This window comes from Drosophila guanche, unplaced genomic scaffold (assembly GCF_900245975.1).
Source record: "Drosophila guanche unplaced genomic scaffold, DGUA_6, whole genome shotgun sequence".
NCBI lineage: Eukaryota > Metazoa > Arthropoda > Insecta > Diptera > Drosophilidae > Drosophila > Drosophila guanche.
In genome coordinates this window covers 11,545,656-11,559,704 of record NW_022995744.1, presented here as the reverse complement: position 1 = coordinate 11,559,704, position 14,049 = coordinate 11,545,656, and the positions used below count along the sequence as shown (strand labels likewise).

Sequence of the window (14,049 nt, the reverse complement as noted above, 5' to 3'; positions counted from 1 at the left end):
TAGAATTTATGCATGAACTGGAGCTGAATGAATCTTATACCATAATGCTCTTTGGCAGATTGGTGAGCAGTTCCAGTAGATTTGTCTCGCCAATCGCCTCACTGATGTCCTCACCGCCGTTCAGAAATAGTTTCACGGCTGCCACAGTCTCGGAGAGGGCGGCCATATCGATGGCCACATCCTGATCGGCATCGCTGGCTATATCAAAGTTAATATCGCCGCTGTCAAAGTGCTTGGTGGCCAGCAGCTCTTGCAGAGCATCACAATAGAGTTGAACTAACGTAACTAGATCTATTTGGCGCTGGAAAATGTATAAATGTATTAGCTGTGGAGCAGGATAGATACCAGTAAAGATACTCACTTCTTCCGGACTAGATTTTTGCAAAACAATTACCATTAAAGCATAACAATTGAGTGCCACACGACGCAAGCTGTTGCCGCTCTCCCACTGCCGCAGTATGCCCATGGTGATGGAGACTGTGGCCGGGCAAATGGCTTTCATGCCATTGCGCTAACAAACCAATGCAACATTAGGGATTTGATTAATCGAACAGTACAGGACAGGGCACAGGGAACATGAGAACACATGACTACATGACATGACAGGACATGGCAACAGGATAATAGATGGTTGAAGAACCCACTCACCAAGTTATCACAGTTTACAAGCAGCCCATCACCCGAGCAGGGGGCAAGTGAAGAAGGTGTTGTTAGAGCGTTAGTATTTCTATTTGTCAGAGTCGAGGTTGAGTTCGAGGTTGAGATCGAGTTCAAGTTTAGAGTTTTCTGTAAATTTGTGTTTAAACGCTTACAATTTTGATTGCTGCTGCTGCAGTTGGGGTGGTCGGCCCAACCGCATCAGCAAAACACGAAAAAACAATGAAGAAAAACATGAAAACGAAATGATAAAACTCTAAGGAACGAAATGACATTTAGGAAGAGTGAAAAAGATTTTGGTGCGCATAGAAATAGGAGGAGCATATAGAAGCTGTCTATGTCTAAGGAGTGAGACGTTAATCATTGAACACGGAAACCCTCGGGCGATACCTGTGAGCCGCATATCACAGCGCCCAATATGTTTAGTAGACTCTCCCCTATGTCTGGGTGTCGGACAAGCTCCTCTTCCTGGAAACAGTCTGCAAAAAAAACACGACAATAAAGATAGCGATCAGAATTTGTGGCGCGATTCTCACCATAGATAAAGGGCACAATTTCCACATGCACCGAATGGGGCTTGTAGGAGAGGCGAGTGTAGTCGGCCGCCTGGCCACGCACAAAGCTCCGCCACGTCAGATACGGATCGTACATGACCTCCAGAAAGGCCGAGAAGCTGCGGAAGAGATGACATATGGCTGGCACCGCATGCGGCTGCTCCATTTGCTGGAATCGATAGATAAACGCTTAGAGATTGATTGCAATGACTGGCGCTGCTAGTTACCTGCTTGAACACTTTGGAGAGTATTGCGATGAGGTTCGGCTTGTACTCGTACGTGATGATGGCCAGAATGTTGTCAAAGTGCCGGCACACAATCACCAGGCAGTCAATGAGTGTGGCAACCTGTTCAATGGCTTCCTCCTCCAGCCGCTCGCTCGTGTCGCTGGCATCGCGGGCCACAATAATGAACTTGCCAATAGCAGGCAGCAGCTCGTCTGGCAATCGACCCAAATGCGGTCCACTGTCCGACAGAACCTCATGCCAAAATGGACAATTCTCGGCCTGAAAGTCCAGTTGCAGTTGGCTGCGCCAAATGGCCACAAAGCGGGCCACAAATTCCCGGAAGTATCTCTCATCGTTCTTAAAGAGAGAGAACAAGAGTGTGTGAGAGAGAGAGAAGGATGTATTGTAATGTGGCCTGAGCCTGCCTTGGATTATATAATCTCGCTGTTGGGTTCTGCCCGCGCTCAATCATTACATTCATTGGCCATAGTCTCTGATAATAAGCCAGTGTGACGGTGACTAATGAGTCAAAAATGTCACTGCGGTGGATATCACCGCCCCCCTTGCACACGTACACACACACACACACACACACTCACACGTCCCGCCGCTAGCACTGTTTTGGGGCAGGCTTATCAAATAATTTGGTTCTTCTGGTGTACTGCCGCTTACCTTTGTTGTGTACTGCACCCACAAGTTGTAGATATCCTTCTTATTGTCCATTATTTGGCAACTCAGCTAAGCGGAAGCATTTGTTAATAAGTCTGAGCACTGATTTTCCTTCAGCGAGAGATTTGTTTACAAGTTTAAAGTCTGCCGACGACTATGGCTGCTGCCCTGGCCACGCCACTGCCCAGACCGTACCGTGAAGGGGAAACGCTATTGAAGAATTGGCCTCAGCATCGGCCAGAGAATATAGGAGTATAGATAGCGAGACGTAGCAGCCTCGTCTTGTTAGGCAATTGTTGAAGATATATTTTACTGAATTTTCACATCGCACGGCACAGGTGAAAACGGCAACAGCTGAGTCTGTCTTCTTCTTACAGTTTGACCATTCACAGTTTTAGTGTTGGCAAACGTGCAGGGAACCAACAGTTTTACCGCGTTTTTCAAAGTACCGTTATAAGAAATTGAAGAAGAACAAGAACAACAATACATAGGCTGCTAAATGCGTATTTATTTCGAGATTTATCATGTTAATTGGTTTCAATTCTAGTAGCATTTTATTTGTTGTTTGTTTTACATGATATTAGCTAATAGTTGCGCTTGTTTTTGCTTTCGTTTTACTCACTATGTGTGTTCACATTCTCTCTTGCAAATATATCTCATTGTCTCGTTAAAAAGAAACTATTTTTTATTGGTTGGTGTAGTTTTTGTTGAGTTGCCGCTTATCATTGATAGATTTATACGCAAAAGTGCAGTTAATGATGCTGATGCAGATGCAGACGCAGATTCAGATGCGACTATATGCCTAGGCAACGAATTTACGCATTCGAGTTTAGAAATGTTCGATTTGGTTTTGGTTTTTTTTTGTTAATATAAAAAGGAAACATTACTTTATATTTAATTTCAGACCTAAATTATTAAGATTTTAATGCAATATTTTATTTGTAAGTTTGTTTTGTAATTGAATAGCTTGAACCATTTGTAGGACCTATAAATATTCATTATCATTTATATAATTAATCTTAATAAAATAAATATGTAGAAGAAAAATCTTATGCCTCCGTTTCAGTTAGTTAAAGCTGTGAGTTTTTATCCGCATTTAATTTGAAGGATAACAATTATTATTTGATTTATAATTTAATTTAATTTAATTTACTTCAAATATAGGCAATCTCATCTCTTCACTTTCTTTTGCTTTTGCATTTGCTTTCGTTTTCCTTTATCATCAAGATTTAAATGAAATACATGATGCATCATCAATTTAGTTTTTGCTTTCTCTTTTGCGTGTCGTGTTGGTGTGTGTGTATGTGTTTCGTTTTGAATTGGCATTACAATATTTAAAAAACCTCAGCGCCTCGATTTATCGATTTGTAAATAAGTTGCGCGTTTTGTTTTGCTCTTTTTGGAGCATATGGGATGTGTGTTGGGTATGGGAATATATGGGGCGATATATTCGGGGTCATTGTTGGGCTATTGGAGTTCTTCCGCGAGACGACGACTGCGGCACGAAACGACGATTGTTGCGAATAGAAAAATAAGTCAAGTAAATATTTGTATATATGTATATGTATGTGTTGTATAAGTATTATAATTTCCTCTAGGTAAGTATATAGTACTTCTTCTTCTCCTCCTGTTCATGTTCTGTTTTGCTGTTTTATTTTGTTATTGTATTTTGTACCAATTAAAGTAACACACACTGTCCAGTGAGTGGGTCCTTGCGTGAAGCGGTCGGCCTCCTCATCCGTATAGTATACATATCTGCCTGCGTTATATTTCGGATATCATATCGTGTGCAGATACTACATAATGCATGTATTGCAATTTTGAATGGGATGTGTGGTGTGGGTGTGGGTGTGGGGTGTGTCGTTAAGCCTATCCAAAGTTACTTCAGATGAGTGTGTTCCTAGAGTGTGTGTGGTGTGTTCAAGTATTTTTGTTGTTTATACGGTAAATATAATCTATCATAGTTCTTTTAGATGTCTCTAACAGCTCTGAAGGTATTCAGGTTCGGTCGCATACACATGCGTTGTTGTCGATTGTTTTCTCTTTTTGGTTTTTGGGTAGAAATACTTTTTTGGGGAAATACTCTGCTCCGTCTTCTGTTTGCTCGTGGAACATCCTCTAGGGGTTTTGCTCCACGGTGCCCGCAATACTGTTTTTAGGATTCCAGCAGCGGTTCATTTTCCGAATCGGAATCTAACATTTTCCAGACCATGCGCCTGACGTTTCAGACTGCCGCTGTCGGCCCAGGTGGAGTTGAGATACTCGTCGTCATCGTCTTGCTCAAGTTTCTGCAATATAGAAAAGGTTTGAGCATGAGTTAGGATCAAAATTATATAATAATTACTATAAATATATATTTATATGAATATTGTCTTTTAAATCACAGTTTTCCCTTTATTCCTTTATCTGGGAATGATCTTACCCTTGAACTGAGTTTGATGTTGAGATAACACCATTCTCCAGGGAATCCCTGGACAGCTCGTCAGCCATCTGAACTTTCAGTTGATGACCGAACGAGTTCATCTCCGAATTAGGCGTCATCTGGGAGCCCACCGGAGATTGTGCGATATATGGACCTGGTGTGGTGACCGAACCACCCTGCGATATGGATGTGGTCATGCCGGGACCACCATTGGGCAGGACACCCTCCAGACAACTGTCATTGGTGGTGGAGTCCATGTTGATGATTTGGCTGCCAGCGACATTGTCGGCCAGAACGGCACCGTCACTGTCGTCGACGGCATCGATGTCATCAATGTCCATGTCTTCGGCATTTTTATCGAGCGGCGCCGTCTCCTCGTCCTCATTGTAGATCTTGAAGTAGGCGTACGTCAAGTAGATAACCGAAATTATGAACGAGGGAATGGGAATGGCCATGGAGTACACCAGATTGAGGGTGTTCTGCCAGTAGTCCAGGTCACTGATCACCAGACTGGGATCCACTCTCGAGTAGTAGCAGGGGAACTTCATTCCGATCTTCGTGTATCGCTTCAGCCAGATGGTGCAGTTCAACATGGGCGGATACCCGCAGCCCTTGACGTTGGGAAAGAGACGAGCGCCCACATAGTAGTACATGGACCTGTTGCCCATCAGACCCTCATTCAACTCGGAGATCTCATCGAACGGATGGCGCTCCTCGTTCATCAAGGTGCCCGTGGCACTTAGGCCCCGCGCATCGTCCGAGTCCTCAATCAGAAAACCATTGGAGCCGTCTGCATCGCCGAAGCTCAACTGATCCAGCCTCCCGCCGCCTCCCATGTCGATGTCCAGGGCGGTGCCATCGATGCCACCGCCCAGATTATCGTACTCGTAGTCCCGCAACGCTCGCTCATAGCGATCCGTGCGCTTCACGGGCGGCAGAACGCGCTCCGACTCCTTCAGGACGATGTGGTACTCCGTGAAGTTAAACTCGTCCGTGAAGTTGTACAGATTGAGGCGATAGTTGACCCTTATTTGGGTGCACGTGTAGATGTCCTTGGTGCAGCCTTCGCGGCAAGACGACCACGAGCAGTTCTTGGCGCCATAGAAGATCTCCGTGTCGTAAGTCTCGCACAAAGCGGGCACCTCCTCGAACTGCATAAAGATTGTGGTGAAGGCCGGCTCGATAACGAACGGCACCAGAAAGAGGAAGGCGAACAGGCTGAACGTGCCTAGGAGGATGAAGAAGGCAGTCGTGTAGAAGAGCAGTTTCTCCTTGCCCGTACGTTTGTCAGCCTCATCTCCCATTATGTTGGTGTTGAAATTTGATTTTGGTCTCTTTTTCACTCACTCACCCCTGTTGGGAGTTTTTTTCAGATTTAGCTTTCGATAAAGCCTGGTTTTAGTTTCTCAATTGGCGCAGGTCTGGCGGCGGCTACGGTGGCGGCGGCGGAGCAGAGCGGCAGCAAGTATTCCAAATGTTTGTGTTTGGGTATTGGTTTTGGGCAGAGGGGCAGCAGTGGTATTGTAATAGAAGTGTTATCTGTATAGTTGCAAGTAGGTTATCCTGGGGCGTGCTTTAGGCGATTATGGAGTGAGATTAATCTTGTACTTAGGTTAAAGTTGCGCTTAGATTAATTAAGTAATTAATCGATAAATAACGATGAGCTACTAGCTAGAATTACGAGTACGGTGCAAGTTATATCACAGGGAGAGTTCGATTTTCGTTTCTCGCTTTCTGCTGTTTGTGTGTCGTGTCCTTCCTCCTCCTTTTCTTGTTGTTCTTCCTGTTGTTGTTGTTGCTGTCCTTCTCTTCTTTTTCTTGCTCTGCTGCTGCTGCTTCTGTTTCCCCGTTATCTTGGACATCTCTGGCATCTGCAATAAGGCAGGCTGAAGGCGGCGGCGCCCTGCATTTCTGTGCTGCGCATCACTCGATTAGGCTAAATACTCCTGTGGGGGGCGCGTGGCTCCTTTGGCTCCCCCACGCATCCTGGATCCGTGCCGTTCTTCCTTTTTCCCCCGCAGTACTCTTACTCTTTTCCTTTCACTCACTGTGGCAGTGCGTATGTATGCACACGTTTCCTATGTTCTAGTGTGCGTACGGGATTCAACCTTTACTAATTGCTTTATGCGTCCCAACGGAGATGTTTCGTCAACATCAACACACGATGATGCTGCAGTTCCTCCTCTTTCTACCCTTTGTCCACGTTCACGTCCTCTTTCTCTGGCTTGATTTAGCTGTGCTCTGCTGCTGCTGCCTCGGCTTGATTATTTTATGACTGCGGCAAAAGGCTAAGCTTGTTTCTTGTATAAGTGTGAGTTGTGTATGTTAAAATGTGTTTTTGTGTGTGTGTGCGTGTCTTGTGTTCCGTCCGTGGCCTGCCAATGGCCAATTTTGTGGAGGTCTCACTCTGCACAGCTCTTGGTGCTGCTGATGTGGTTCCACTGATTCTTCTTAGCCTGGCATTTGGTTCACTTGTTTTATTTTTTCTATGTACATTTAAAAAAAGAATGCTGGACGGACAGTTTTTGGTTGCTTCTTTTCTCCTTTTTCACTTTTTTTGCTTTGTTTTGTTTTCGGTGTCTCTCTCTCTCCCCAGCTTTCACACACTATCCGTGCCACGTGCAGGTAAAAACTGTGTTGGAGAACGAGACGGAGAGAGAGAGGAAGAAAGAGAGAGGACTCGGTTTAAAATACTGATACCGCTTTTACCGTTAATGCGCTAGTAGATTGGTATTTTTAAACCCCTGGGGAAAAGGTGACGACGTGTGTAATGTTCGCTAGCGTTTATTTTTATATAACCTCGACCGACGACTAGTCGTGGGGCTGTTGCTGGTTTCGTTTCTGTTTGGCCAGTTGAAAGTGGGGCTCTGGTTCTTGGCACTTATTGCGAGGAGTATTACGAAACGGAAACAAGCGGCGCAGGCGGGGGCAACAATGAGCTCAGAGGCACAACACCAGAACCAGCACGAGCCCGAGCGGCATGTTTAAATAATAAAACTCCTTCTGTCAGGCCCCAAATGCAGTGTTGCTGCTCAGAAAGAGGGGCGGGGAGGCGACTATGTGGAGCCACTTGTAATTTTCAATTCATTTGGCACGCTTTCACACACACACAGAGAGGCCGTGCACATGCAATCCCTACCACACAAGCCAAAGAAGAAACGGTGAAATAGAGAGGGAGAGAGAAAGAGAGCAATTTAGTAAGTGAGAGAAAGGAGAGCCTGCCAGCTCCAATCGAAATTATGCGGCATATATAGGCGGCGGCGGCGACGACGACGATTGCCAGACCCCTCAGCTCAGCCCATACCCTATCCTACCCTCTGGTAAAGGCTGGTGGAGTGTGAGGAGGACTGCTGTCCCCTTGGCAACTTCTTGTGCTTTGCACGAAACGATTTTTCAGTTGCCTCCTCCCCAGCAAAAAGATTTCCCTTGGAGGCAGATCAATTAAATGTAGTTGAAACACACAAATTCTTTGTATTTCTATTGTGGGCACACTGGCATGTGTCTCTTTACGACATCACCCCCTACATTTCTGATTGAGTGACGTAGAGTTGCGTGCTCCTCCTGGGCAGATGTGTGTGTGTGTGTGTGTGCGTTACAGATTTTGAGTCTGTGTGTGTGTTTACTCAAGGTTCAGGTTACGCGGTGAACGGCAACGGAACGACAGGAACGATTACGCATTTTCAATCACACTGAAAATCCCCCCGCTCCTCACCGCACAGCACAGTCACAGTTTTCCCAGTGTTTACCCGGAGTCAACAGAGAGTGGGCATGGGCATGGCCATGGCTCCACGTTTTATTCTTTCAGAGTTAACAATTTTTATGACCTGATTGCGCGCACGGGGTCAAAAGTTGCAAAACACACACAAAAAACCATTCACGTTCGCGTTCCAAATTTCTTTCTTGCCATTTTCGCAGAAGGAGCCCTAGCGAAATAACGGATAAGAAGAGGCAATGGCTATGGCTATGGCGATGGCGATGTCAATGGTTTTGTCTGTGTCGACAAATGACAATAGAGGAGCAGCGACGACGGCAACGACAACCAAAAGACAGCCCCAACGGCTGCGGCGATGACAGCAACGAGAGAACGAAACGGTAAACTCTTCACCGAAAGGACTGCCTGCCACTGGCAACGCTGCAATTGAAGCAAGGCTCCATGCCCCGTTATTATTCTGTGCGCAGCTTTTGGGGAAAGCTTCTCTCCCCCGAAAGCTTTCCTCTGTGGCAGCAACAGTGGCAGCAACGGCAACGGGCCACTTGGATGACGTAAAGCCTGGTAGCGCCTGCGCCCCACCAACATTCTCTCTCTCTTGAGACAGAGAGATGCGACCACCAGCAACGGAGTCGGAGCCAGAGCCAAAGCCAGAAAAGGCAGAGAAATGTCAGAAGAGTTGGCCGTAAACAGCAGGGAAACGTGAGCCGTGAGCCGTGCACGTCATATAGTTCGGCTGTTTGGAATTTTCTCGGCTCGCTGGCCAGTGGGAAATGGAAGGAAAAACCAAAAATCAAATCATTACTGCCTTATGAATAGCTGCGGATCAGCCAGCGAACTCATCCAATAATCTCTACACGACAAGTGCATAATGTGTGGGCGTGTGCTAAGAGGCTGGGACTGCGTTTTATTATGAAACGACTTTGCTGGCCAGTGCGACACGGATATTCGGACTGCTGCTTGTGTATTGGTGTGTGTGTCCTGCCTCATGGCATTTCTCCACTCTCGTCGGTCGTCTCCTTTCACCCTCCGCGTGTGCGTGCGCTGTGAACGTAAATAAACCTCAACATTCGATGGTGAAACATCCACAATTTACATGTGAGTACTACACGAACTTAAAGTCTAATTGAAATCGAACCGAAATCATGATGAAATAAATCCTTCATTGCTCATTGATTGACCTTCCTTCCCACCACAAGCACAGGGCCTACTTATGAGCGCATTCCGCACATACCAGAGTAGACACATACATACATATATATATATTTGTATATATGGAGGAGGCAAAAGCAACATTCCTCAATAACTCCTGCCATTGATTATTCAATGCGATAAACACAAAAGTTTAGTGTCTAGCGTGTCCAAGTGAAATATTGAAAAAACAAAAAATTTCCACTTGGCAATAGATTGAATCTCCATTGGAGATGCAGTCTCTCTCAGGGCCCCTCAGAATGAAGGTTACTTAGGAAGTGTTTGTTAAAATAATTTATATCCAAGTGACGCTACCAATATATATATTCATTTCCATCCCAGCTGCAGAGTTATAAATTGTTTAAACTTTCCAATTTCCATGAAAAAGGTTAGAATAGGCGCCATTTCAAAGACCAACCATCTGTTTGCTAGTGTTGTAAATGATCAGCAGTGCGTGTGCGTCAGTGCTGTAAAGTTTCTCACTCTTGGGATTTTCGAAAGGCGTTAGGGGATTTTTGGGCTCTGATAAAGAAAAACAAAGTTAATTTTACGCCCGCTGTTAGTCATAAAAAAAGGAAAGTCGAACAATTTGAAGAGTCTGCAACATGGAAGTCTTCTTCACGATCCTCTTCTTCACCGCTATATGGGCTGCCGTTGGACTGGGCGGTCCTAGTCTGGTGTCCAAGGAGCATCAACAAGATCTGGTGCGCTGCATCTTCCTGCTGACGGCAGTCTGTTGCTGGCTCTTTTGGCTCTGCTGCTATCTGGCTCAGCTGAACCCGCTGATTGGACCGAAACTAACCCAGGACACTGTGCGACTCATTGCCAAGGCCTGGAACCATCCCATCACGGAGGGATGACAACAGAATAGAAAAATAGTAAATCTCTTGATGACGCTGGGCAGTCGCTTCCAGCGAAAAATGATGCTGTCACTCCACCTCACACTACGGAACTTACTCAGAAATACGAACACCGAATTCCGCTAACCTATTTTTGTACTCTTTACGCACAGCAGTTAAATATAGTACTTGTATGTTGATAGCTAATGTACGATGGCGTCATGGCAACCCATTCTGCCCTTCTGGATGGGAGAGAGAGAGAGCAGAGCAGAGGGCAGCAGCAGCAGCAGCAGCGTCCTGCAGTTGCCTGAGAATCTGGAGCATATCACAACATTGAACGGAGAGTGCACATGCATCCACGACCGCCGTACGGAGGACGACTTAATCAATGAAAATCCAGTGAGGGTGAGGGGATTGGGGTGTGTACGAGGTCGGGGGATGTCCAGAGATTCCTTTGCCTTTTTGCGTTCGACAGCACCGAAATCGTGAATGCGGAACTCTATTGATTTTGCAATAAAAATGCGCGCGCATGGCTCTGCTCTGTTCTGCTCTGAGATTTGGCTCCAAAGCTAACATATGCCACACGACCCCCAAACGAAGAGACATCTCGTGGAGCACGCGACGGTGGCGGCATGTTGTCGGCGGTCAGTGAGGCGCCAGAGAGCGGAGCGGAGCAGAGCCGAATGCATTCTATTCTCCATTCGCCAATCCGAAATCACTCGCAACGCGAACTCTGCAGAGCAAAGCCAGAGCCAAGCCAAAGCCTTGGGCCCAGTCTGAAAATTGTCACGAGCCCCAAGCACGGCAGCTGCTAGCTGCTGGTCGCCAATCAAGCAAAAATATAATTACCAAAATTACATAGTAGCAAAAAAGTCAATAACTAAATCAGAAATCAGTCAACGGATAGGCCCCGCACCAACCGCTATTAAAAAGAGAAACGGAGAGTTTGCAGAGGGAGCGGCAAAGACAAAGGAGAGACTTTCTGGCCAGGCCGTAGCAGCAGCACGTGATGCAATTGGGTTCCGTATGGGGCCAGAAACGTTTAAAGTGAAATCAAATAAAAATCGATAGGCCCTAGCTTGCCTACGAAAAGTGTCATTCCGTCTGGAACTCTACCAAAAACGTGCGCGCAGCCCGTGAAAGTTTCAGATTCGAGTCCCGCGGTACACCCCACACACAAAAGAAAAGCATACGCAAACGACGGTGCCAGCGTTATATAACACAGAGGCACAGGTTCAGGCTGAGGCTGAGGCTGAGGCTTTTCGCCCTCCCACGCATAAACTGTTTGCTCAATCGATAGACTGCCCTGCTGCCTGCGCCCCCACTGCCTGCCAATCCGAGATGATGTGTGCTCTTAATTAGATTACAACCCAGGGATTAGCCACAGCAATTAGAGAGAGGAGAGAACAGAACACCTGCCACTTGCCACTTTCCACCTTCCACGTGCCACCCGTTTAAAGTAAAGCAAAGCCAACACACACGAAATGGGCAAGAAAAAGGTGGCGACAGAGGACCTGGTTGTGCCGCCACAGGACACCCGAATCTGTGGCACCATCTGCATCTGCCAGATGACACTGGTGCTCAGTTCAGTGGCTCTGGTCTACCTCACGGTGGCCATCTACATGCCGTCCACGCGTGCCTTCAAGAGCGGCATCGATCCCACTCCCGTGATGTGCACCACCACGCGGGCATTGAACAAGGACAACTGCGAGTGGGGCAGCTGCGGAGAGTGGTGCCTGAGCAAGACGTCGGGTGCCTGCATCCAGATCTACGTGAATTTGCGCGCCAACGGCTCCAATCTCATCTTCCAGAACTGCACGAATTCTGCGAACAAAACGTGCTACGGCATCGACCAGGACCGGGCGGACAAGGCGCGCTGCATCAATGACGAGTGCAAGAACCTCACGGGCACATTCAACTGCACCGCCGGCCAGTGCCTGAACATCACGGACGCCTTCGAGTGCGTTTTCCACAACAGCGACGCACCCGTCAAGTGTTCCGGTCGTCGCGGCAAGATCAACTGCATGGACATCAGCGGGTTGTACTCGTGCAGCCGCGGGACTTGTCGCAAGATCCGCACACCCTACAACTGCGACCGTCGGTGTGTGGATATCCCGACCAGGAACAAGAACGTGGTGGTGCTCAGCGGGGACAAGGTCTATCTCTCGCAGTGCCAGAATGCCATCAATGCGGAAACCATGGAGGAGGTGTGGAACGAGTCCAGCGAAAATGTGGCCATGACTTCGTGCTATTACATCAAGAACTCTCCGGATCGCGTGGATGCGGTGGACTGCATCAATGGGTCGACGCTGGAGCACAATATGCTCACTGATCTGACAAATTTCACATATCTGAGCCACCTGCATGTCTCGGTAGCCACGCCCGTGCCGGAGATAGCACCGCCCGATGTCGATCTGACCATTTCCAACGAGTCCAAGCTGATGATTAATCTCGAGGGATGCGTTAACACCCTCATGGACGAGTGCAAGGAGTTCCTCAAGGACTTTGGCCGTGATGGCAGCGATCATAATGCACGCGCACGCTTCCCCTGCTTCTATTCGCCCGGCAAGAAGGATGTGGTGGTGGCCCGCTTCGACCTGGAGGTTACCTATCGCCAGTTTGTGTTCGCTTCGGTGGTGCCATCGGTGCTCTTCGTTGTCTCCTGCTCCATCCTGCTGATGTGCCAGAAGACCGTCTACGTGGGCGACGATGCCAAGATGCGTTTCAAGGGCTGCGTGGACACGGAGACCATCCTGAACAAGAACAACGTCGGTGCACCCACCAACGGCGACATGGGTGGGGGCGGTGGCGATGAGGTTATGGCCCTATGAGATCCGTCACGTAAGCAAAAATAGTACTATCCAAGGACCCATATTGGTATTGCAGTTAACCACTGAGTATTTTCTCTGTCGACAGCCGCCTTTGCCATTGCCCACATGTGAAAGAGTGAGAGATTCATTCGGTTTCAGGCTACCAGGTCTCTGGATTGATTTATGTATTTCTACTCAGCTTTTCCAGATAGAACAGCAGATTTTAGAGCAGAGAACAGAACCCCCTTTATGAACATAGGATAGAGTTAGTTATAGTTAAAGCCTTTTCCCTTGGTCCCTCTTTTAGAACTCACAGAAGTTACTGAGCCCTTGGAAATCATTTAAGCAGCATCTGGCATTAATATTCTAAATTCTCTTTTCTATTCTGCAGGCATTCCTCTGCTCCAGGAAGACAGTCCGATACATCAGACTGGGGTCTTCGCTTTGCAATAAGTTGGAGTTGGCCACAACAAACCAGAAGAAGAGCAGCACAATCGAGCAACTTGAAATAATCTTTGTAATCCTTCCATTGAACTTTTAACAAAACGACCACAAAAACACAGCCACAGCCGCAGCTACACCTACACCCACACCAACCCAAAGGCTTGCAAGGACACTCCTGAGCTAAACACACCGGAAAAAAGAACAGAAAACTTGAAACCAAAACTGAAACTCAAACTGAAACAGGACGAGGCAAGGAGAAGGCGCGTGAAACACTCAAAAAAGAATACGACGATCGATACGAATCGATCAGAAGACAATATTAGTATAATTTATTGAATTAATTCGTTATTAATTGAGTTATTTGTATTTGTATTTGCATTGGATTAGGGCCAGAGACTTTAGGATATGTGATGTAGGTAGCAAACAGACAGGGAGAAGCAGGGACGTCAGAGCGAGGATTGATTCCACATTTATTGTTAATTATGCAGCTAAGTTTTTTCTAGGGAATAAAGCGCACACCACACACA

At 46.9% G+C, this 14,049-nt stretch overlaps 4 protein-coding genes across 10 annotated transcripts in view; 2 read left to right on the top strand and 2 right to left on the bottom strand.

Annotated features, from left to right (window-relative positions):
• The window catches only part of LOC117579389 (neurobeachin-like protein 1), a 30,327-nt gene extending 27,857 nt beyond the window's left edge, over positions 1-2,470 (bottom strand). Inside the window, exons 1-7 of one of the 2 annotated variants that reach the window (XM_034265259.1) lie at positions 2,111-2,470; positions 1,439-1,795; positions 1,194-1,380; positions 1,048-1,136; positions 649-786; positions 362-511; positions 41-301 (exon numbers count right to left, since the gene is read on the bottom strand). In XM_034265259.1, the coding sequence (XP_034121150.1) occupies positions 41-301; positions 362-511; positions 649-786; positions 1,048-1,136; positions 1,194-1,380; positions 1,439-1,795; positions 2,111-2,161 (1,233 nt within the window). In that variant the 5' untranslated portion in view covers positions 2,162-2,470. The remainder of the gene's footprint in view (positions 1-40; positions 302-361; positions 512-648; positions 787-1,047; positions 1,137-1,193; positions 1,381-1,438; positions 1,796-2,110) is intronic. The other variant, XM_034265262.1, reaches the window with a different exon arrangement.
• Positions 2,471-2,818: 348 nt separating this feature from the next.
• LOC117579393 (protein tipE) lies at positions 2,819-8,665 on the bottom strand. Of its 4 annotated transcripts, none has more exons than XM_034265266.1 (3): positions 8,276-8,665; positions 4,530-7,161; positions 2,819-4,395 (listed from the first exon to the last, which is right to left on the bottom strand). In XM_034265266.1, exons 2-3 carry the CDS (start codon positions 5,831-5,833, stop codon positions 4,332-4,334), a joined length of 1,368 nt encoding a protein of 455 aa, XP_034121157.1. In that variant the 5' UTR covers positions 5,834-7,161; positions 8,276-8,665; the 3' UTR covers positions 2,819-4,331. The 4 variants fall into 4 exon arrangements, with proteins under 4 accessions (XP_034121157.1, XP_034121158.1, XP_034121159.1 ...); XM_034265267.1 differs by having other exon boundaries at positions 8,354-8,665; XM_034265268.1 differs by having other exon boundaries at positions 8,392-8,665.
• Positions 8,666-9,928: 1,263 nt separating this feature from the next.
• LOC117579401 (V-type proton ATPase subunit e) lies at positions 9,929-10,475 on the top strand. Its single transcript, XM_034265281.1, has one exon. The coding sequence runs from the start codon at positions 10,035-10,037 to the stop codon at positions 10,287-10,289; it is 255 nt and encodes an 84-aa protein (XP_034121172.1). The 5' UTR covers positions 9,929-10,034; the 3' UTR covers positions 10,290-10,475.
• A 141-nt stretch (positions 10,476-10,616) lies between these two features.
• On the top strand, positions 10,617-13,612 carry LOC117579394. Of its 3 annotated transcripts, none has more exons than XR_004573482.1 (3): positions 10,617-13,109; positions 13,185-13,245; positions 13,470-13,561. XR_004573482.1 is itself a non-coding variant. In XM_034265271.1 (2 exons), exon 1 carries the CDS (start codon positions 11,753-11,755, stop codon positions 13,097-13,099), a length of 1,347 nt encoding a protein of 448 aa, XP_034121162.1. In that variant the 5' UTR covers positions 10,617-11,752; the 3' UTR covers positions 13,100-13,109; positions 13,470-13,612. The 3 variants fall into 3 exon arrangements, 1 of the variants encoding a protein (XP_034121162.1); XR_004573483.1 differs by having other exon boundaries at positions 10,617-13,122; XM_034265271.1 differs by lacking the exon at positions 13,185-13,245 and having other exon boundaries at positions 13,470-13,612.
• The last annotated feature ends 437 nt before the right edge of the window (positions 13,613-14,049 follow it).

Bases quoted from the DNA above. Each gene is read 5' to 3' on its own strand.
- LOC117579401 (XM_034265281.1), top strand. From the start codon at position 10,035: ATGGAAGTCTTCTTCACGATCCTCTTCTTCACCGCTATATGGGCTGCC.
- LOC117579393 (XM_034265266.1), bottom strand. From the start codon at position 5,833: ATGGGAGATGAGGCTGACAAACGTACGGGCAAGGAGAAACTGCTCTTC. The intron at 4,396-4,529 runs GTAAGATCATTC...TCTATATTGCAG, and splicing joins ACATCAAACTCAGTTCAAGG to AAACTTGAGCAAGACGATGA.
- LOC117579394 (XM_034265271.1), top strand. From the start codon at position 11,753: ATGGGCAAGAAAAAGGTGGCGACAGAGGACCTGGTTGTGCCGCCACAG.